A 23,456-nucleotide genomic window follows, 5' to 3' on the forward strand; every position below is an offset into this window, starting at 1 on the left:
TATATATATATATATATATATATATATACAGATATATATATATATATAGATATATATATATATATATATATTTTCGCTACATTGGAGCGTTGTTCTGAGAGTAGCGTTGCCTCATCTCCAATTTATACGCTACTTGCTACATTGGAGTGCTGTTGTTAGAGTAGCGTTGCCTCATCTCCAATTTTTAAGCTAGCTGGACAATTTAATGGGGGAAGTGTTAATTTTGATGGAAGAAATGTTAATGAGGCATTGAATATCAATGAAGGACCAAATAATAATATAGAGCAAGGTATATAAATAAAAAACAAAATGATAATGTAAGACATGATATTGAAACTCAAAATGTGTCAAAAAGAAATAATCACGAGTTTCTTAAAACCATGTACTTTAATGCTCGTAGTATTAGGAACAAATTTCAAGAAATACAGGCGTATGTCAAAAGCGAAAATCTCGATATGATAGGAATAACTGAGACATGGTTAAATGGTACAGAATTCGAAGCTGAATTTAATATTGCGGAATTTAAACACTTTCATCAGGATAGAAACCACAAGAAAGGTGGGGGTGTTCTGTTGTACGTTAAAAACAATGTTCATGCTTGTGTTTTAGAGAAAGTGAAACAGGATGCATATTGTTACGAAAGCGGCCCCTATTGCATCCTGTCGACATCGTGACATCGGAGATGACGCTTTCGTCGTGATCCTTGGCGCCAAAGGTGGACGCCACCTGGAAGCACGTGACGTCGAGCAGCGACTGTGATTGGTCGAGGCGTGCTTGGCGAGACTGCGTGGGCACGCTATCCCGGGGAGGAGGGAGACGAGCAGCACAGGTGACGGGAGAAGGCGTCGTGGTTCTCGCTCGGATTATTATTGCGTTTGTAAGCTGTAGCGAAGCTTCAAGTAGCCTTTCGAGGGTTGGCAAGTGACCCGAGGTGCCTCCTACAGCCCAGTATTCTGTTGTAGTGACTCTGTGTAAATAGAGGATATAAGTCTACTTTGCGTTTTCGTCGCCTGAGAACTCACCACGGGACGAGGTGGCGAGTGTGAGCGGGGCGAAGCTCGAAACAATACCGTCACGTCTCTTAAATGCAACGGACCTATGAATTGAAATCGGGTGACAAACCTCCAGTCTCTGGGTGGGGTTTGTTACAGTGGTGTCAGAAGTGGGATCTGTAAGTGTAAGTGCATTTTAAGTGCGTCGCGGTGATCTATCGAGTGTGAGCGGGAAAAGCCGCGATCATTTTGTCGTGACAGGTGACAGGTCCAAAGTGTTGTGCCCAGGTAAGTGGTATTGTGGTCGTTTTCAGTGCCGTAGAGTTATTACACTAGCATGGCTGATACAGAAACCACACTAGCAGACGTTATAAGGGCTATGGCGGAGCAAGGAAGGACACAGCACGCTGAACTGCAAGCAATGGTGAACCATGCTTTATCGGAGCAAGGAAAAGCACAGCAAGCCGAAATTCAAGCTGTGGCGAACCGTGTTGACAGTGTGTTCAAACAGGTGTTTGGACTCGTTAAGGAGGAGTGCTCGCGGGTGAAAGGAGAAGTTTTAAAGGCAGTTTTCACCAAGGACGAGGTGAAGGGAGAGGTGGAAAAAGTGGCCAGTGACCTTAGGAGGTATGTGGATGAAGTTGTGGCAGCACAAGTGCCCCCTGCCCTCTTCCGGCATGAGGATACGCTGCCCCGGGAGAGTGAGCAAGCTAGCGAGGCGGAAGATAGTGACGAGGACGAAGCTAATAGTCGGCACGAAAGACTCAAGAGCCGTTCTCCATTGGCAAAGGCATTTCCGTCTCCCCCAGGTGCCCCGGCGAATGTTTTGTCGCCTCCGCCATCCCCGCCAGCCTCGGTAAAGTCGGGCCTCTCGGCTGCCAGCTCCACGTCACGGAGGCTAGGGAGTGGGACGAGGCGCCGCCCGCAGGAGTTCGACGGGACAGTGTCTTGGGAAGCGTACAAGACACAGTTCGAGCTCCTGGCTAGCGCCCACCAGTGGAGTCGACCTGAGATGGCCATGCAGCTTGTGTGGGCGCTCAAAGGCCCAGCGTTGGAAGTCCTGAACCAACTGCCAGCCACCCAGCGGAGCTCCTATAGTAAGGTGACGGCGACGTTGGAGAGGAGGTACGGGCATCAGCATCAAACTGAGGTGTTCAGGACAAGGTTCCGGGCCCGGGTAAGAGGCCCGGGAGAGACCCTGACACGCTTAGCGCAGGATTTGGAGGTATTGGTGCGCCGTGCGTACCCGGAGGCCAGTGAGGAGATGATCACCATTCTCTTGCGGGATCAGTTTGTTGACGCTATCGATAACCAGCAGCTGAGGATATACGTCCAGCAGGCGCACCCCAAGGACCTACAGGAGGCCCTGGCGAGGGGCCTGGAGATGGAGTCGTTTCTCTGGATTACGCGGGAGCGACCCAGCTGGAACAGTGACTCATACAAGGTGAGAGCAAAGAAGGGGAAAGTGGACAAATCCCCCTCTAGACCTGCATCACCCTCAGGTGAGTTCTGGGGTAAATGCTACTCTTGTGGGCAACAAGGGCATTCCAAAAAGTACTGCCCGCAGGGAACGCACGGCGGAAAGGCTGTCGGTGCTGGAGCAGGGCCGCATCGGTACAAACCCTGTTGCTGGAGTTGTGGTGAGGGGTATAAGACGGCAGGGTGTGCCATCGTCTCCGACGAGGATAGCAAGAAGGTAGCGGGAAACTGGGAGGGGCTGGCGGAAGGGGTCGAATACCAGCCGGAAGACGGGAGACCCCAGTCCGTTTAAGTTGCCGCGCCGAGGGCGCCCGGACCGTTCAGGTAGGCGGGCAAGTGGACGGTAAGTCTTGCTGCTTCACGGTGGACTCGGGCGCAGAACGTACCTTCGTGCAGGACGGCATGGTGGCAACTGGACGACCCCCGGTGGCCCAGCAACAGCTGTGTGGGATTACGGGGCACTGCACGCAGCTGAGGGGACCAGTGCATGCCAGGGTAACGGTTGGCAACACTGAGGAGCATCTTCCTGTTTTTGTAGCTGACGTCGGGGAGAGCTTGCTCGGTCTAGACTACCTCCAGCAAAGCAGGGCGGTGCTGGATTTCGGGGAGATGACCATGTCGGTCGGAGGTGACGTGGTGCCGCTTAGGGAGGGCGCCGTTGACGCAGAGGAAGGCCACACTGTACCACCACCCGAAACCAGCCACCGTTGCCGTCTAAGTGAGGAGCAGGAAGGGGAAAGCCTGGGCCCGGACGAGGGTGGTGGACAGGCGACTATGATCACGGAAGGTCACTTCGAGGACACGCAGGGGGGTAACACTGAAGTCCCACCTCATCTGCAGGATCTATTGCAGAGGAGCTCGGTATGTCTGTCTGGGGAACAGGTTGACGAGGTGAGGAAAGTGTTGACACGGTATGCAGACGTCTTCTCGAAGGGGGATACCGACCTGGGCCGGACCAGCCTGGTGAAACACCGCATACACACAGGGGATAGTCAGCCGGTCAAGCTGCCGCCCCGAAGGATCGCACCCGCCCGTCGGCTGGAAGTGGAGAAAGCCGTGGAGGAACTGCGCGCGCAAGGGGTAATTGAAAAGTCGGCTAGTCCCTGGAGTGCGGCCGTCGTACTCGTTAAGAAGAAGGATGGGTCCACCAGGTGTTGTGTGGACTATCGGGGCCTTAACGCGGTGACAACCAAGGACTCGTACCCTCTACCGAGGGTGGATGACACTCTTGACGCGCTCGCGGGAGCCCAGTGGTTCTCGACCTTGGACTTGAAGTCTGGTTACCATCAAGTGGAGGTAGCGGAGGAGGACAGAGAGAAGACAGCCTTCTCGTATGGGCAGGGGCTATATCAATTCAAAGTGATGAGTTTTGGCCTAGTGAATGCCCCGGCAACCTTTGAGCGCCTGATGGAGCGTGTGTTGGATGGGCTGCTCTGGAAAAGCGCCCTGGTATATTTAGACGATGTGCTAGTGTATGGGAATTCATTTGAGTGTGCTCTGGAAAGGCTTAAGGTAGTATTGGATAGGTTTAGGGCAGCAAATGTGAAACTCAGCCCGAAGAAGTGCTGCCTTTTTCAGAGGGAGGTGCCTTTTCTGGGGCACATAGTGAGTAGTGAGGGGGTGAAAACAGACCCTGGTAAGGTAGAGTCGGTTAAGGAGTGGCCGGTTCCGCGCAGTGTGACGGAAGTGCGCGGGTTTATTGGTTTGTGTACGTACTACAGGCGGTTCGTCAAGGGGTTCGCACAAATCGCAGTACCACTCCACCACTTGACTCGGAAAGGGGCCTCCTTTCACTGGAGTGAAGAATGTCAACGGGCCTTTGATACATTGAAGGAGGCTCTCGCTAACTCCCCTGTGTTGCCGTACCCGGACCCCACGAGACCGTACGTGTTGGATTGTGACGCAAGTGCTGAGGGAGTAGGGGCTGTCTTGTCTCAGGAGAAAGATGGACAGGAGTGGGTCGTATCCTACTTTAGCAGGAAGTTCTCAGCACCAGAGAGGAATTATTGCGTCACCCGTAAGGAGTTGTTGGCGGTGATTCTGGCGATTGATCACTTCCATCCTTACCTGTACGGGGCCACGCCGCTCTGAGGTGGCTCAAAAACCTCAGAAATCCGGAGGGGCAGTTGGCTAGGTGGATTGGGAAGCTGGAGCAGCACGACTACCACATCGAGTATCGGCCAGGGAACATGCATAACAATGCTGACAGCCTGAGCCGCCGTCCCTGCGATAGCGACTGTAAGCATTGTAGCCGCCGTGAAACGGAACCTGTGAGCGTGAAGGCTGCTGCTCTTGCTGTTGACACGAAGTGGGGAGAGGACCTCAGGCAGGCCCAGCGAGATGACGCTGATATTGGGCCCATAGTGACACTGAGGGAGGAGGGTGAGGAAAAACCGCCTTGGGAAAGTGTGGCACCGCTAAGCCCGGCAGCGAAGGCGTTGTGGCAACAATGGTCAGTGTTGCGAGTGAGTGAGGGTGTGCTGCAGCGGCAGTGGCACTCGTGTGACGGCAGTATATCCTTCTGGCAAACCATTGTTCCCATTAGTATGAGGGAAGCGTTAGTGCGCGAGGCTCACAGTGGCAGTGCGAGTGGCCACTTCGGTGTGAAGAAAACCCTGGGGCGTTTAATGCAGCGAGTGTACTGGGTGGGCATGCGGAAGGACGTGAGCGAGTGGTGCAAATCTTGCGACGTGTGCTGTGGAAAGATGGGCCCCGGGAGGAGGTCAGCTGCTCCCTTACAAGTGTATCAGGTTGGGGCGCCTATGGAGAGGGTGGCGGTGGATATCCTAGGGCCATTTCCTCAGACGGTCCGAGGTAACCGCTTCGTGTGTGTGGCCATGGATTATTTTACGAAATGGCCGGAGGCATACCCGCTGCCGAACCATGAGGCCGCCACCGTGGCAGGCGTGTTAGTGGACGAGTTTTTCGCCCGGTTTGGAGCTCCGCACGAGCTACACTCCGACCAAGGAAGGGAGTTTGAGTCGGCAGTATTCCGGGAGTGCTGTCAGTTGCTGGGCATCAAGAAGACTCGCACCACGCCCCTGCGGCCGCAGTCGGACGGCATGGTGGAACGCTTCAACCGCACGCTGGGGCAGGAGTTGGCGAAGTGTTGCCAGGAGAGTCAGGAAGAGTGGGACTTAAAAATCCCCCTGCTTCTATGGGCCTACCGTTCAGCTGAACATGAGGCAACCGGGTACACGCCAGCCCGGTTGATGTGCGGGCGGGAGCTGCGGATGCCAGTGGACCTTGTGACTGGCAGGCCGCCGGACGAGGACATGCCCACTTCGGTCACCCAGTACGCAGCGGCCCTCCAGGACCGCCTCCGTGAGGTGCACCATCAGGTGAGATCTAACCTGAAGGTGTCGGGCGAGGCGATGAAGGATCGGTACGACCGTCGAGCTACGTCACCGCCCTTTAACGAGGGGGATCAAGTGTGGTTGCACAACCCTCGGCGTAAGAAGGGGTTGTCTCCCAAGCTCCAGAGCCCCTGGGAGGGGCCATATGTTGTGGAGAAGGTCATCTCGGACGTCACCTTCAGGATCCGCCAGGGGGCAAGGAGGAGAGCATTGGTGGTGCATGCTGATAGGCTGTGGAGGTACCACGGTCCTGGCAACTTCTCCTGGGGGGAGCAAGCTTCTCAATCGAGCAGCGACGAGGAGGACGGGGACCGAAACCTGGGGGGCGACGAGCCATGGATGGTGGGAGACGACGCGTCACTGACGGTGGGGGCGGACGGAGACCCGGACCCGAGGAGGACCGCGTCACTGGTGCTGGAGGAGATTGCAGCAGAGGAGCTGTGTCCCTTAGAGGGGGCACTCACAGACGTCGACGCTGGGTTCGTGGTAAGGAGACCCAGGCGGGAACGTCGTCTACCGGTATGGAGCGAAGATTACGTCCTTAGTTAGTTCTGTGATACCAAAAAGTAAATTTTTAGTTTCTCTTTTTTTTTGTGATGTATGTATGTATGGATGAGGGAGTTGGGGAGCGAGGTTGCTCCATCTCTTTACAGGTGGGGGTAGTGTTACGAAAGCGGCCCCTATTGCATCCTGTCGACATCGTGACATCGGAGATGACGCTTTCGTCGTGATCCTTGGCGCCAAAGGTGGACGCCACCTGGAAGCACGTGACGTCGAGCAGCGACTGTGATTGGTCGAGGCGTGCTTGGCGAGACTGCGTGGGCACGCTATCCCGGGGAGGAGGGAGACGAGCAGCACAGGTGACGGGAGAAGGCGTCGTGGTTCTCGCTCGGATTATTATTGCGTTTGTAAGCTGTAGCGAAGCTTCAAGTAGCCTTTCGAGGGTTGGCAAGTGACCCGAGGTGCCTCCTACAGCCCAGTATTCTGTTGTAGTGACTCTGTGTAAATAGAGGATATAAGTCTACTTTGCGTTTTCGTCGCCTGAGAACTCACCACGGGACGAGGTGGCGAGTGTGAGCGGGGCGAAGCTCGAAACAATACCGTCACGTCTCTTAAATGCAACGGACCTATGAATTGAAATCGGGTGACAAACCTCCAGTCTCTGGGGGGGGGGGGGGTTGTTACAATATGGTTTGTGGGTTGAGTTAACCCAAACAAATGGACAAAAAATGAATATAGGTGTAATATATAGGCCAAAGACATTATCATTAGCAGACGACAAACTGTTATTTCAAGAACTGTCTAGTTTCTGCAACCGGGATTTATTGATAATGGGTGATTTCAATTTTTCTGACATTGATTGGATGACCCTTGAACATGGCCATATAGATAGTCGCTTGATTGATTTTCTTGGTGACAATTACTTAATTCAACATATAAAAGAGCCCACAAGATATAGACACTTACTCGATCTATTGATTACTAGCCGCGAAAGCATGGTTACTGATGTAGAAGTCAGTGAATCTGTTGCAAATAGCGATCACAACTTAATTAGATTCAAACTCCTAATTTTTTTTTAGAATAGATACTTGTGTTTCTAAAATACCCGATTTCAGTAAAGCTCAGTTCATAGGATTACGTCAGGAGCTTCAGCTTACAGATTGGGAGGCAAAATTAAACGAAAGACCTGTAGATCAGATGTGGGAAATATTTCAAAATACGCTCACTAAGATGATTCAAACTTACATTCCTTTTAAGTGTATCCATTACTAACTTACTAACCATCACCCACCACGCACGTGATCCACATGCTTGCAACAGAGCGAGACTTCCTCTTGCTTACCTTGCGTTTCCCACGACATGTACACCTAACGCAGCACATTTGAAGACAAACAAGATATAGATGCCCAGTGTCACCAGACTAACCTATCATAAATCCTTTTATTATAACTGCCCTGGTATATTAAGCATAAACTAACATATATATATAATATACCAAACAATATCCACCAATTATAGGACTAACCCTCTTACATAGAACAGACCCCATGCAATGAATAACAAGACTAACACCCTTGCTTGAAACCACTAACACTCCTATAAAATGTTTAACACCCATGTCACGTAGCCAGAGCTGGGGTAGGTGAAGAACCTACCGCCAGAGGCTGGGTAGGTCACGAACCTACCGGCCAGAGGTCAGAGCTATTGTGCCCTAGGTCAAGGCCTGGCACTTATTGTATTTAGCCCAAAGGGCCATTTCCATTTGTAGTTTAACCTGAATCCCTTGTTTGAATAAATACAAGAAAACTCCCGCTTTGGAGTCTATCTCGCCGCATTAAGACTTCCCTACGTAACCATATAACCTACCATAACGGTTACACTGGTGGCAGCTAGTGGCCGCACCCACACCTATCATAACGGTTACACTAAGGACAGACGTCCCCCAAATCAGGCTCGCCCAAAGTGGCTCGACAGAGAAACTGAAAAAAGTATTGCCAAAAAGAGACAGGCTTATAAGAAATATAAGTGCTCGGGTGCATCTAATGACTATGAAAGTTATGCATCAATACAGAGAGATTTAAAAAAGACAATAAGAAAAAGAAAACGACAATACGAAATGAACATCGCTGATAAATCCAAAGAGAATCCCAAAGAATTCTATAGTTACATTAGAGATAAAAAAGATTGTTAGGAATCACATTGGTCCACTATTATCTGCTGACGGTCAACTTGAATATTCAAATGAAGGAATGGGTAATATCTTAAACAATTATTTTAGCTCGGTATTCGTAAACGAAACACCTCAAAGTGAATTCCAAACTGAAACCTGTGAAAAGTCTAGGGTAAACTTACTCGCTACGGTAAATATAACAAAAGAAAAAATTAAAGGGTGTATAGATAAACTCATACATACATATATACATATACCAAGGCTTTTCCCCCCTTACTAGGGAGGTATCCAAAAAGGAAAAGGCATAAAATCATTCCCACCCATTCCATCCCTGAAAACACTCCACACCCCTCCACCCACCCTCCCATCTTAGCACCTCCTAGATGGCGGGTCATCCCTGCACCTTGTCCACCGCCCTGGGTCAGAAGCAGTGTCGCAAGACACAGCACATCCACAGGAAGGCCGCTTCATTAAATCGGCGACCCCCCTCCCTCTCCGTCCCCCCATATAAAGGAGAGGACGGGGAGAAATCCCTTCGGGCTGCGTCAAAATTTTGATCACACACATTACCTCACCCCCCATCCCCCCGTCCATTCCACCTCATGCAATCACAACATCTTCCATATACAACCATTCTCCATTCACCCCTGTCTTCTGTCCTCTCCCGTCCTTCCTCAACAGACATTCCCCTCTTCCCCAAAGCCCCCTTCACCCCATCCATCCATCTCATCCTAGGACGTCCCCTCATGTTCACTCCCTCCACATCTGCCTTCCATACCTCTTTGTATCGTCAACTGGTGTTGAATGGATACATTTTACGGAACTCTGGTGGTTTCTTCAAACTCACAGTACAGTTTCATTGGTTTTTATTCAAACCTTTCACTTGGTTCACAAATACACTACATAGGTTATATGTTCTATACTGTCAACTGGTTATAACACCTTTTTGCACAACACCCGCTATCACACCGACTGGTGCTCTGGTCGGTGCGTCTAGGGGTGTCATTCACCGGAAACGCTGAATGTGCAACATTTCCAGGTCCCAGCAATTACACTTACACTGTTTTCAATGGGAGTATTTGGTCTCCCACAACCAGTACTCTCATACTGATTACCGATTACATCCCATTTATTTATTATATAATATTTCCAGGGGGGAAAAGCTCGTTGCTATTGTGTTGTTCAACAATGTTGTGAGTTGGTGGTCGACTGCACTTATAAATATGCATTCGTGTGTGTGTGTGTGTGCTGTCCGGCGGTCGCGCTGCTAAAGATTGATGTGTCAGGGATTTGTGTATTTTACTGGACCTCGTGATGCTGAGTCGGCGCTTGATGCTTGTGGTGGACAGTGAGTGAGGAAGTGGGTCATATGACTGGGGTTATATTACTCGTCTTTTATATGAGGTGTATACACTCTTTTACTAGTCTTTCTTCACTCATTCTTTCCATGTGTCCAAACCATCCTAATACTCTTTCATCAACCCTATCTCCCAACTCCCTTTCCACCCCTGTTCTCCTCCTCACCTCCTCATTTCTCACTCTATCTAGCCTAGTAACCCCCATCATACTTCTCAGACACTTCATCTCAAACACATTCAAGCTCCTTCTCTCTTCCTCTCTTATGTTCCATGTTTCTGCTCCATACAGTGCTGTTGGCACAATCACTCCTTCATACAGTCTCCTCTTAGCATCCATTCCCAAATGTCTATTCCTCATTACACTCTTTAATCCACCAAGGCATTTACTCGCTTCTCTCAATCTACATTCTACCTCCACCTTTACTCCACCTTTTCTTGCCCTATTTGCACCCATGTATCTAAAACTGTCCACTTCCTCCAGTTGCTCTCCCTTAATGCTCACTTCTAGATTACTGCCACTTTCACCCCTTGTACATCCCATCACCTTACTTCTACCCACATTTATCTTCAGCTTTCTTCTATCACACACTCTCCTAAACTCTGTCACCAACTTCCTCAATCCCTCCTCCGATCCTGCCACAAGCGCAGTGTCGTCCCCGTCTGGGGTATTGGCTGCTTGTTATTGTGGCAAAGTAGCATGCAGTCCATACTTTAGGGTCTATATGGGGAGCCCCTACGGACCAGAGCCACACATCATTTTGTCTATGATAGAGGAAAACTCTGTTCATAGAGAAATGATGACACTTTTATACTACGACTGTCCCTCCGTTATGCTGTCCCCCAACCCCTTGTTGCTGTCCTGTACTATTTCTCTGAGTATTCTTTTTCTGTGGTAGGGGAAAAGAATACTGCCACCAAGTATTCCCACTTGGATCGTAAGAGGCGAGAAGAAAGGGACGGGGATTGGGACTAGGCATCCCACAGGGCACATTCCTAAAAGTAAAAGCAAAGGCATAGATAAACTCAAAGTTAATAAAATACCAGGGCCTGACGGTTGGCATCCAAGAATCTTAAAGGAAATGAAAAATGAGATTGTTGTTCCATTAGAAATTATTTTCAAGAAATCCATCATATCCGGAGATGTCCCAAGAGAATGGAAGCTAGCTAACGTTACTCCCATATTCAAAAAAGGTGACAAAAAGAAACCAAATAACTATAGGCCTATAAGTTTGACTTCAATCGTAGGAAAAATAATGGAAACTATCATCAGAGATGCTATCGAACATTATTTAGAAAGTAACCGTTTGATAAATGATAGCCAGCATGGTTTCAGACGGAAACGTTCTTGAGTGACTAACTTACTCGAATTCTACAACACAGTTATCTCGAATTATGACAAAAGAAACAATATAGATTTAATATATCTAGACTTTGCAAAAGCTTTAGATACCGTCCCACACGAAAGACTACTTACTAAATTAGCTTTACACGAAATAAGTGGTAGCCTATTAGGTTGGACTAGTAATTGATTGAATGGTCGAAAACAGAGAGTTGTTTTAAATGGAAAAACTTCTAAATGGAAAAATGTTACAAGTGGAGTTCCTCAGGGTTCCGTTCTTGGGCCACTTCTATTCATAGTATATATAAATGATATAGACCATGGACTAAAATCTACTGTTTCCAAATTTGCTGATGATACAAAACTGTGCGGAGTGGCAAATGATCACTCAAACCAATTAGATATTCAAGAAGATTTAGATGAATTACAGCAATGGTCTGAAAAGTGGCTAATGAAATTTAACACAAGTAAATGCAAGGTAATGCACATAGGTAAAAATAACAGTAAGTACGATTACAAGTTATTTGGAAATTCGTTAACAAAATTGGATAGTGAAAAAGATCTTGGCGTAATTATCAGTAACGACCTCAAATCATCCAAGCAGTGTATTTTAGCCTCTGAGAAAGCAAATAAGATTCTAGGACTGATTGTGCGATCTTTTGATTTCAAAAGTCTATCACTCATTAACAAGCTATATAAATCGCTAGTTCGTCCACATTTGGGATATGGTGTTTCCGTATGGTCACCGAATCTCATTAAAGACATTGACAGACTAGAAAAAGTACAACGGCGAGCCACAAAACTGATTCCAAATATCAAAAATAAATCATACGAAAATCGACTAAAACATATGAATCTGTTTTCCCTAAAAAAGCGTAGACTCAGAGGTGACTTGATACAGGTCTTTAAGATTCTAAAGGGAATTGAAAACATCAAAAGTGACAAAATTTTCACATTGAATGAGAATCAGACAAGAAACAATGGTCTCAAACTGTCCGGAAATAGATTCAATTTGGAAGTGTGTAGAAACAACTGCCAACCGTGTAGTTAATGAATGGAATAAACTTCCTGCACAGGTAGTGCAATGTAGTTCAGTTCGAAGCTTTAAGACTCATTTAGATAAACACCTAAGCAAGATGCTGTAATGATTATAATTTATTTTATATTATTTGTTTTTGTTTTGTTATCATTTGTCTGTTTGATTTTCATTTATTATTAGTTATATGTCAATTTATTATTATTTACTATTTACCTGTTTGTTTATTATTTAACTATACCTATGCATTTATTTATGTATTTTATTTGTTATTTACATTATCATATTTTCTATTTATTATTTTATTACTATTATGATTTTTTTTCGCATCCGACCTAGATATGGACCAAAAGGTCTCCTGTCGGCATGCTCCGCCTTTGTAATCCTTTGTAATATACACGCTGATGCTTCATGGTGCCGACACCGGCGTCACCGTACGCTAAGTGTTAATCCCGTTAACACTGGCACACTTTACAGGACCTTATCCAAGGAAACACACTGGTATTTTATAGATAAGGGCCTCCCAAGTACACTCCATAGTAGAGGTTTACATTTGAATGGAGTGTGCACTCAAGTTAGACAAGAATACATCTTAACCAAACCCTGCATGAGTGTCTGAAATCATTCCGTACAAATCTTCCAAGTCCACCATGGTCAACATTTCCGAACAAGTCATTACTTTCACATGACAGTTATCATCATCATCATCTGGCAATCAAAATATGTTCTCAAGAAGTACCTTTAACCATTATCTGCACCACCACTTCACCAGAAACTACAAACACTCCCACTTGATATACACCTGCTATTACTACTTTGGCTACCTCTCTTGTAAGGGGGAAAAAGCTCCTGAACTACTTAAACAGCTGGTAGGTAAAGTGACTGTGTTGACCGCTGGGTGTTGATGCGTCCATGGTGTCCAGGGTCGCTCGCTGTATTGATGGGAAGTCTGTGTGTTAATAGTTGCGGAGACGCTCCACTGGGTACCCTGATCGCCCACCCATGCATGCATGTACTCGACCCACTTTGCAACTAACTCCTCCCCATTCAGGTCATGGGTCTTTATGTATACTGCTCTCCTCCATTTACTGAAATCATAGATCTAATTAGTAATATGCCATGAGTAGACAAAAAAAAAATGATAATAATAATAATAAATCAACAAATTGTCAAGATTGCATATTCTAGATACATTTCCTTTAAAAATACGTCTCAGTCCTAATCAAATTTTAAATTGATTTCTTGGTTTGCTCAATTACTATGCTGCAGGACAGGTGAGGTGCAGGGGGGCAATGTTCCCTCTAAGCTGTGTGCATGTGCATGCATGAATGCACACACGTTTTACAGATAGTACACAAAGGAAAAAAAATGTGTGCACACAAGGTTTTCAAGATGAAATTGAAAAAGTCTAATTAAAGAAATTAATTGTATAATTTCATAACAATCTAAACCAAAAGAAAGGTGATTTTGAGAATTTGTCAATTTCATAACATCGCATGTCTTGAGATCCTTTGTACTATGTTCTGCAGTCAGTATGGTGACCCACATAAGTGCACACATACTTTGCAAAGAAGGCAAAATTTGCACACAACCAAATTTCTGTGCTCTCACTCACAGCAAAGAATTAAGAGGGAACATTGGTGTGGGGGCAGGCAGGCAGGCAGGCTTTCAGAAGTGAATTCCCTGCGGATGTCATTCAATATAACATCTTTAATTCAGGCTAACACCAGTAAATTTTCATTAAGCTAAGAAGAACTCCAGCTCTTCAAAGGGAACAAAATGACTTTTTTTTTTGTCAATAATACAGGTAACAGTGTTTTTGTTACAAGGGATTAGGGGGAGAGCTGTTACTGTACCTGGAGTATGAGGGTCTTAGGTTTGCCACTGCTGCTGCTGCAGGTGTGGGTGGGGCCCTCATGCTTTGCAAGGTTCCTGAGTTTAAGCTCCAGTGTAAAAGAGGGTTTAGGTACACCACCACGCCAGGGTTGTTGTTGTTGTTGGCAAAGTTGATCAAATCCTTCTCGATATAATCTCTACAATAAAACAAAAAAGGTCTGCAGTGGATAATATAAGGAAAAATGGGATCACACGAAGAATCGTCACCCCAGTCTTCAACAGGGTGACAATTCTTCATGTGGGCCATCCTGGGTTTGCGATTCTTCGGTTGTAAAGTTGATAACACTAAGCATAACCCTCATCCAACCTACTCGTAACCTAACCTGACATTTTTTTTTTTTTATCCCACTGTTGATATTTGGCATACTGGGGTGACAATTCTTCACGTGCCCCGAAAAATGTAACATTTGCAAAACTTGTTTGTCCACATTGGATGGAGGAGGCTGTTACTGGATGCCTCATGACCAGGGCCAATGGACTTTGACTTCATTATAGTTTTGTTCTTTCTTCAGGCAGTCGAAAAAACTCCAAATATTAGGGACTTGGTGTCCAGCAACCTGTGTCTCAAATGTCCTATGCCATAGTTTGAAGTACTAATTTGTCATTTTTGATAGTTCTATCATTAAAGAATTTGAACTATTCTTAATAAATACGAAAAGAAATCCTACCTTGTTTTTGTAGTATCCCAAATAAAGGCTATGACAGTAACTATTTCATTATCAAAGGTAAAATTCTAAATCAAGGAACAAAACTGTAATGAAGTCAAAGTCGATCAATACTTGGCTGCTACTTCATCTCGACTACAAAGAAATAACGTGACTCTTCTGAACGGGCGGAAAAAAAAACGTAGAAATATATCCTTCATAGAGCAACGTCGTTGGTTATTTGCGGGCAATAGCCCATAACCTAGCTTTATGATTTTAAGTAAACCAATCTACAGTTCTGACTAATTTGTCATTTTCAATAGTTCTGTCAGTAAAGAATTTTAACTATTCTTGATTAAATACTTCGAATAGAAATTCTTCATCCCAAATAAAGGTTATGAAAGTAATTATTTCATTATGCATAAAGTTGTCTAACCGTTTCTTAAAACAACTTAATCTAAATTTATCCATTACTGCGAGTCCTGACCTGTTGTCTTGATATGATGACCTTGCCTGTGTCGAATCCATGACAGTCCCATAAGGTCATAATCCCATTGGTTAAAATCCCACGCCAATTAACCTAGGCCTATATTCATTAATAGATTTATCAAATTAAATTATACCTTAACATGAATATAGTGTTTATTATTACTCTCAACATCCTGGAATATAATGTGTGCGATTATGAACAATGGGATAATATTGACTATGGCATTTTGATTCGTGGGATTTTGATATATGGTTACAAAATTTAGTTTTTCAAATCTCCAAGCAACAAATTACATTTCCGTTATATGCTGTTGAATATGTCCTTACAGACGTCTAGATGTCTGCAACGGAAGTCATATTGTCGTTATTCAAATGGAGGTTGGAGGCACGAGTACATTTGCTACTGTGTTTGCGAATTTTGATGATTAACATTATATCATCTTGATACTTGGTATCTTTATAATTACTTTTGTCAATGAATTAATTTGCAATATTAGGTTCTTTAGGGAAGAAGGAATCAAATAAAGACCTTGTATTTAATGTGGATACTTTGCAGTAAATGAGAAGCGCCAAAAAGCTTGAGTATGGACAAGAAATATTTACATTTTGGTGGAAATATGTTGTTGTCAGAAATATAATCTATGTGTAACAACTGCTAAATCATACAACTGTGCTCATGCATGGATGACAAAAACACTAATTCTTAGATTCTCACATTGGGAAAGACATCATTAATCCCACAATGCATCGCACTCCATTGCCGTCATTATTTTCATGACGTCGATAGAAAACGCTATTTTTGTATATATACATTTTAAGTTTCCTGATTATCTCCATCGAGTTTTTGGTCCTGTAAATACAGAAATATGTTTTCATCGCCAAAAGTCAAGGAAAAAGTTGCCTACGCGCGATGTCCATACACAAGGACCGAAAAATCTTTCCGCGCTCTGATGCCGACGTTATGACGTCACGTCGCAGCAAAATCCATCATATTTTTCTATATTTTTAAAACATCTTTCTCTCCACGTGTTTAAAAGATTTCTCAGAATGTTTCGTTCAACACAATTGTCAAAATTCATCGTCTTTTAATGTTTCTCTGTACATGTATTTAAGGATTTTCTCAGAATGTTTCGCTCAGTTTTAATAAGAACACAATTGTCAAAATTCATCGTCTTTTCTATATTTTTAAAACTATTTTCTCTGCACGGCTTTCTCAGAATGTTTCGTTCAGTGTTACGTAAGGCCACGTGCTGACGACCTGGAAATTTCGCTCCCATGACCATGGCATCTGGATTTCCCTTTCACGTCGTCTGAAACTAGGCAAAAACGCTGTCGATTTCCATCTTCAAACTAGGCAAAAACACCGTCGATTTCCATCTTCACACTAGGCACAAATGCCGTCGATTTCATCCTTCACACAGAGCAAAAATACCGTCGATTTCCATCTACACAACTAGGCAAAAATACCGTCAATTTTCATCTTTACACTAGGCAAAACTGCCGTCGATTTCCATCTTCACACTAAGCAAAAATGCCGTCGATTTTTTCCTTCACACAGGGCAAAAAATGCCGTCGATTTTCATTTTCACACAGGGCAAAACTGACGTCGATTTTCATCTTCACACTAAGCAAAAATACCGTCGATTTTCTCCTTCACACGGGACAAAAATAGTCGATTTCTACCTTCACACTTGGCAAAACTGCCGTCGATTTTCATCTTCACACTAAGCAGATATAACGTCGATTTCCTCCTTCACACAGGGCAAAAATGTCGTCGATTTTCATCTTCACATTAGGCAAAAATACCGTCGATTTCCTCCTTCACACAGGGCAAAAATGCCGTCGATTTTCATCTTCACACTAGGCAAAAATACCGTCGATTTCCTCCTTCACACTAGGCAAAAATGCCGTCGATTTCCATCTTCACACTAGGCAAAACTGACGTCGATTTCCATCTTCACACTAAGCAAAAATGCCATCGATTTTCTCCTTCAAATAGGGCAGAAATGCCAACGATTTTCATCTTCACACTAGGCAAAAATACTTGGTTTGACCGTGTGAATGTATTTTCAAACACGTTGGACAAACCGTTTATCAAACCTGGTTTGCCCGTGTGAATGTGTTTTCAAACAAGTTTGACAAACATTTTTTCGAACCTGGTTTGACCGTGTGAATAGTTTTTCAAACACGTTTGACAAACCGCTTGCCAAACCTAGTTTGCCCGTGTGAATGTGTTTTCAAACACGTGTGACAAACCATTTGTCAAACCTGGTTTGATCTTGTGAACGATCTTGCAAACCTTTTTCAAACCTGGTTTGCTCGTGTGAATGTATTTTCAAAAACGTTTGACAAGCCGTTTGTCAAACGTGGTTTGACTGTGAGATCGGTTTTTCATACACGTTTGACAAACCGTTTTTCAAACCTGGTTTGACCGTGTGAATGCATTTTCAAACACGTTAGACAAACCATTTTCCAAACCTGGTTTGACCGTGTGAATGCATTTTCAAACACGTTTGACAAGCCGTTTGCCAAACCTAGTTTGCCCGTATGAATGAATTTTCAAACCCGTTTGACAAACCATTTGTCAGACCTGGTTTGACCGTGTGAACGTTTTTTAAACATGTTTGACAAACCATTTTTCAAACCTGGTTTGCCCGTGTGAAAAAGAGGGCGGCGACCCGTCTTCGGCAGCCAGACATAGGGGGCGGCGACCCGTCTTCGGCAGCCAGAAGAAGGGGGCGGCGACCCGTCTTCGGCAGCCAGAAGGAGGAGCGGCAACCCGTCTTCGGCAGCCAGACAGATGGGGCGGCGACCCGTCTTCGGCAGCCAGACGGAGATGGCGGTAAACCGTTTTCGGCAGCCAGAAGGAGGGGGCGGCGACCCATCTTCGGCAGAAAGATAGATGGGGCTGTGACCCGTCCTCGGCAGCCAGACATAGGGGGCGGCGACCCGTCTTCGGCAGCCACACAGAGGGGGCGGCGACCCGTCTTCGGCAGCCAGACAGATGGGGCGACGACCCGTCTTCGGCAGCCAGAAGGAGGAGGCGGCAACCCGTTTTCAGCAGCCAGAAGGAGGGGGCGGCGAACCGTCTTCGGCAGCCAGAGAGAGGGGGCGGCGACCCATCTTCGGCAGCCAGACATAGGGGGCGGCAACCCGTCTTCGGTAGTTAGACAGATGGGTCGGCGACCCGTCTTCGGCAGCCAGACATAGGGGGCAGTGACCCGTCTTCGGCAGCCAGACATAGGGGGAGGCGACCTGTTTTCAACAGCCAGACAGAGAGGGCGGCGACCCGTCATGGGCAGCCAGTCACAGAGAGCGGCGACCCGTCTTGGGCAGCCAGACAGAGGGGGCGGCGACCCGTCTTCGGCAGCCAGAAATAGGGGGCGGCGACCCGTCTTCGGCAGCCAGAAATAGGGGGCGGCGACCCGTCTTCGGCAGCCAGAAATAGGGAGCGGAGACCCGTCTTCGGTAGCCAGAGAGAGGGGGCGGCGACCCGTCTTCAGCAGCCAAACAGAGGGAGCGGCGACCCGTCTTCGACAACCAGACGGAGGGGGCGGCGACCCGTCTTCGACAACCAGACAGAGGGGGCGGCGACCCGTCTTCGGCAGCCAGAGAGAGGGGGAGGCGACCCGTCTTCGGCAGCCAGACATAGGGGTCGGCGACCCATTTTGAGCAGCCAGGAGGGGGCGGCGACCTGTTCTCGGCAGCCAGACAGTGGAGGCAGCGGTAGCCAGAGGGGGCGGCAACCCGTCTTCGGTAGCCAGAAGGTGGAGGCGGCAACCCGTTTTCGGCAGCCAGACAAAGGGGGCGGCAACCCGTCTTCGGCAGCCAGACATAGGGGGTGGCGACCCGTCTTCGGCAGCCAGACAAAGGGGGTGGCGACCCGTCTTCGGCACACAGACATAAGGGGCGGGGACTCGTCTTTGGCAGCCGGAAATAGGGGGCGGCGACCCGTCTTCGGCAACAAGAAGGAGAGTGCGGCGACCCGTCTTCGGCTGCCAGACAGATGGGGCGGCGACTCGTCTTCGGCAGCCAGACAGAGGGGGCGGCGACCCATCATCGGCAGCCAGACAGAGGGGGCGGCGACCCGTCTTCCGGGCGTCTGACCGGTAAGGGGAGATTGGGATGAGTCGGGCGTCTGACTGGAAGTCTACTACTCACAGTGTTGGTCGTTCCGCAGATCCTGTGGAATGCCAAGGGCCAAATGGTCCCCCCCGTGAACTCGAGGAAGTGACTCGTGCAAAGGCCCCCCCTTGTCCGCAGCAGCAGAGTCTCAAAGTCCACTCGGAGATGTTGAAAAGAAGGGAGGAGGATGCAAGAGACCATAGGGCCTACACTTGGGAGTTTAATTTCCATTACCACCTGTCTGGTGGCTAGGCAGGAGTTTGGGAACTTACATAAGAACATAAGAAGAGCATAATAACATAAGAACATGGAGAAGGAGGCTGCAGGAGACCATAGGGCCTACACTTGGGAGTTCCATGCCGTTGTCTAGGCAGGAGTTTGGGAACTTACATAAGAACATAATAACACAAGAAAAGCATAATAACATGACGAAGGAGGCCGCAAGAGACCATATGGCCTACACTTGGGAGTTCCATCATCACCTGTCATCTCCATCCATCCAATTCTTGCCCCTTCCTTTCCTTCTTAATTAAATCGAAATTGGTCCAATCTCAACCCAATGCTGCTGATGCATCAGTCTGCTGCAAGTCCTGCACTCCTGCCTCAATAGGATAACCTTGTTGGTGTGTGTGTGTGTGTGTGTGTGTGTGTACCGTGTGACATCCATTGACACTGGATATTTCAATGAAGAAATATTCTAAAAATCTAATTTATTATGAAGAATAAGAGATTAAGCATGATTTTTGCCAGTCTAGCATAATTTTTAGTTGTCTAACATATTCCCGTGTGACATTATGTCGAGCGGTCGTGAAAACATTTCACATCATAAATTAAAATGGACATAATTCACTCATGACAGTGGGCTATTCTTAATGAAAAAATATTGTAAACCTAATTCATTATGAAGAATAAAAGACAAAGCATGATTTTTGCCATTCTAGCATATTTTTTAGTTGTTGTCTAACATATATTTGTGTGACGTCATGTTGCGAGGTCGTGGAAATATTTCACGTAATCTACAAAAATGGGCATAATTCACCCATGACATTAGGCTATTTCAATTAGAAAATATTATAAAAACCTAACTTATTATGAAGAATAAAATATTAATCATGATTTAATTTTTAGTTGTTGTCAAATATTTTCCCATGTGACATCATGTCGCGCTGTCGTGAAAACATTTTGCATAATATACTAAAATGGGCATAATTCACCCATGACATTTGCCTATTTTATTGAAAAACAATTATAAAAACATAATTCATTATGAAGAATAAATGATTATGTATGATTAATTCCATTCTAGCATAATTTTTAGTTGTCTAATACATTCCCGTGTGACATCATGTCGCGCGGTCGTGGAAACATTTCACATAATATACTAAAATGGGCTTAATGCACCTATGACTTTGGGCTATTTTAGTGAAAAAATATTATAGAAACCTAATTCATTATGAAGAATAAAAGATTAAGCATGATTTTTGCCAGTCTAGCATAATTATCAGCTGTTGTCTAACATATTACCATGTGACGTCATGTCGCGCGGTCAACATAAGAACATAAGAATAAAGGAGACTGCAAGAGACCATAAGGCCTACACTAGGCAGCTCCGTATCCATCACCACCTGTCGTCCCCATCCATAAAGTTGTCTAGTCGTTTTTTTTAAACAACTGATAGTTTCAGCCCTCAGTACATGGTTACTAAGTTTATTTCATTCGTTGACCACCCTATTAGTAAACCAATTCTTGCCTATTTCCTTCTTAAATCTAAATTTGTCCAGTTTATACCCATTACTGCGAGTCCTGCCCTGTTCTTTTATTATGATGACCTTGTTTGCATCACCCTTGTTATAGCCTCTGATCCACTTGAACACTTCTCTTAGATCACCCCGCACTCTGCGTCTTTCCAGAGTGTAAGTTTAGGTGCCCGAGCCTCTCTTCAGTCGTGAAAACATTTCACATAATATACAAAAATGGGCATAATTCACCCATGACATTGGGCTATTTTAATGAAAAATTATTATAAATACCATTTTATTATGAAGAATATAAGATTAATCATGTTTTTTACCAGTCTAGCACAGTTTTTAGTTGTCTAATATATTCCCACGTGACGTCATGTCGCGCGGTCGTGAAAACATTTCACGTGATAAACTAAAATGGTCATAATGTAGATCATTTCAATAAATAAGGTGGCTAGTAATGAAGAGGCGTTGGCGTTCACACGTTGGTTTATTTCAAGGCACAAAGGAAGTATGCGCAACCACTCTCACTGTCACTCGTTAAACTCTCTCAATGCTGACCCCCTTGGAACTCTGCGTACGTGACGTGACTTCACGCTGGAATAGCGTCCAAGGGCAGTTGCCAATAATTAATTTTCTACAATTATTCCTTGCACACAGAGTTTTACATACATCCAATTTCAGTTATACAATAATTCAATTTTGATAATATTAATAATCTATATCCCATTTATTCAACTTTCGCATTATAAATAAAATGATAATTAACTTTGCAATTAGAAAATGGTAATTAACCAAAGTTCCAGAAGTTTCCCTGCCACTCACATACGAACACACACACAAATGACGCATCACTTTTTACGTTCTATATTAATGCAATACTTTTAGATTCTATAATACAATAATAATTCAACCATGACAATGGGCTATTTGATGAAAAAATATTATGAAAACCTAACTTATTATGAAGAATAAAAGATTAAGCATGATTTTTTGCCAGTCTAGCATGATTTTTAATTATTGCCTAACATATTCCCGTGTGACGTCATGTCGCGCGGTCGTGAAAACATTTTACACAATATACTAAAATGGGCATAATTCACCCATGGCATTGGGTTATTCTAATGAAACAATATAATAAAAATCTAAGTTATAATGAAGAATAAAAAATTAAGCATGATTTTTGCCAGTCTAGCATAATTTTTAGTTGTCTGATATATTCCCGTGTGACGTCATGTCGAACAGTGGTGAAATCATTTCACATAATTGCACTAAATAATTCATCCATGACATTGGGCTATTTCAATGAAACAATATCCTAGAAACAGATCTTTCTGAGGGATAAAAAATTAAGCGTTATTTTCGCCAGTATAGTATGACTTTTAAGTTGTCAAACATATTCCCGCTTGAGAATTTATTATTTTTTGACCGTGCTCTGACTGTATCGAGTAATGTGGTTTCCACTATATGTTTTGTTTTGTTTTTTTCTTAGCTGAAAACAGTGTCTTGGCGAAATTACGTCATTTTAAGCTATATTCAGGTTTACTCTGGTAAAGTGAAGAGTTACTTTGGACAGGGCAGACAAACAATGCATGAATTCAAATTTAAATACGACAATTGGAAAGCAAGGATATATTTGGAACTATACATGAATTTAAGACTATGTATGTAATTGGAGATTGGGAGACGGGACCCCACGAGTTTCGTTCCTTTCCTATACACTAAAATTAGGTAAATATGATTAGGTAAGCGCACCCACGGCTTTCATCCTTTCACTATCATCTCGCCTGTTGAGTGACGCGTTGAGGCTGACTTGCCCGGCGTTGATGTAGATCCGCCCGTGTTGCACGGAGTCGTGTGCCCGCTGGATGCTCTACAAAAATTAATATTCCAGAGGGAAACTTAACATCCTTATTCAAAAATATAACAAAAAACGATTAAATCATATCTTTCCAGGGGAGGGGAAATAATATATGTCAAACATCCTAAGAAATAGAAGAAAATAGATATAACTCCTGCGACTATGGCAGTCGTCCCCATTTTCTACCTCTTGCCATCCACCTTAAAAGTCGACATTTTAGTTAATTCGCCGATCATTCTTACGGATCAGAGGCAACGCAGCATTTTTATGCTTGGGGATCAATGTCACCTTAGAAAAGAATGCTAATTATTTTTATTTTCGATAAAATCGCCCTTTTTCGTTAGTAACGTAAGAATTCTATGTAAAACAAGAAATAATGATAATAATGATTATAATGGGAACAATGATTATAATAGTGATAACAATAATAATAATTAGTTAAAATGATAAAAATAGTAATGACATGAA

At 45.0% G+C, this 23,456-nt stretch overlaps 2 protein-coding genes across 2 annotated transcripts; one reads left to right on the plus strand and one right to left on the minus strand.

The window, feature by feature from the left end:
- The first annotated feature begins 1,159 nt into the window (after positions 1–1,159).
- Positions 1,160–2,860, plus strand: LOC143031438 (uncharacterized). Its single transcript, XM_076195246.1, has one exon. The coding sequence runs from the start codon at positions 1,330–1,332 to the stop codon at positions 2,761–2,763; it is 1,434 nt and encodes a 477-aa protein (XP_076051361.1). The 5' UTR covers positions 1,160–1,329; the 3' UTR covers positions 2,764–2,860.
- Positions 2,861–9,357: 6,497 nt separating this feature from the next.
- On the minus strand, positions 9,358–14,903 carry LOC143030691 (uncharacterized). The gene is made up of 2 exons (XM_076193874.1): positions 14,088–14,903; positions 9,358–13,319 (listed from the first exon to the last, which is right to left on the minus strand). The coding sequence occupies exons 1-2, from the start codon at positions 14,372–14,374 to the stop codon at positions 13,052–13,054; spliced, it is 555 nt and encodes a 184-aa protein (XP_076049989.1). The 5' UTR covers positions 14,375–14,903; the 3' UTR covers positions 9,358–13,051.
- Between the last annotated feature and the right edge of the window lie 8,553 nt (positions 14,904–23,456).

Source organism: Oratosquilla oratoria, chromosome 12 (genome assembly GCF_046742065.1).
Source record: "Oratosquilla oratoria isolate Oo_2021 chromosome 12, ASM4674206v1, whole genome shotgun sequence".
Lineage (NCBI taxonomy): Eukaryota > Metazoa > Arthropoda > Malacostraca > Stomatopoda > Squillidae > Oratosquilla > Oratosquilla oratoria.

What these genes read in the sequence shown, in the direction of transcription:
- LOC143031438 (XM_076195246.1), top strand. Translation starts at nt 1,330, where the DNA reads ATGGCTGATACAGAAACCACACTAGCAGACGTTATAAGGGCTATGGCG.
- LOC143030691 (XM_076193874.1), bottom strand. Translation starts at nt 14,374, where the DNA reads ATGGCCCACATGAAGAATTGTCACCCTGTTGAAGACTGGGGTGACGAT. An exon ending in CTAAGACCCTCATACTCCAG is followed by an intron (nt 13,320 to 14,087) that starts GTACAGTAACAG and finishes CTATGATTTCAG; the next exon opens with TAAATGGAGGAGAGCAGTAT.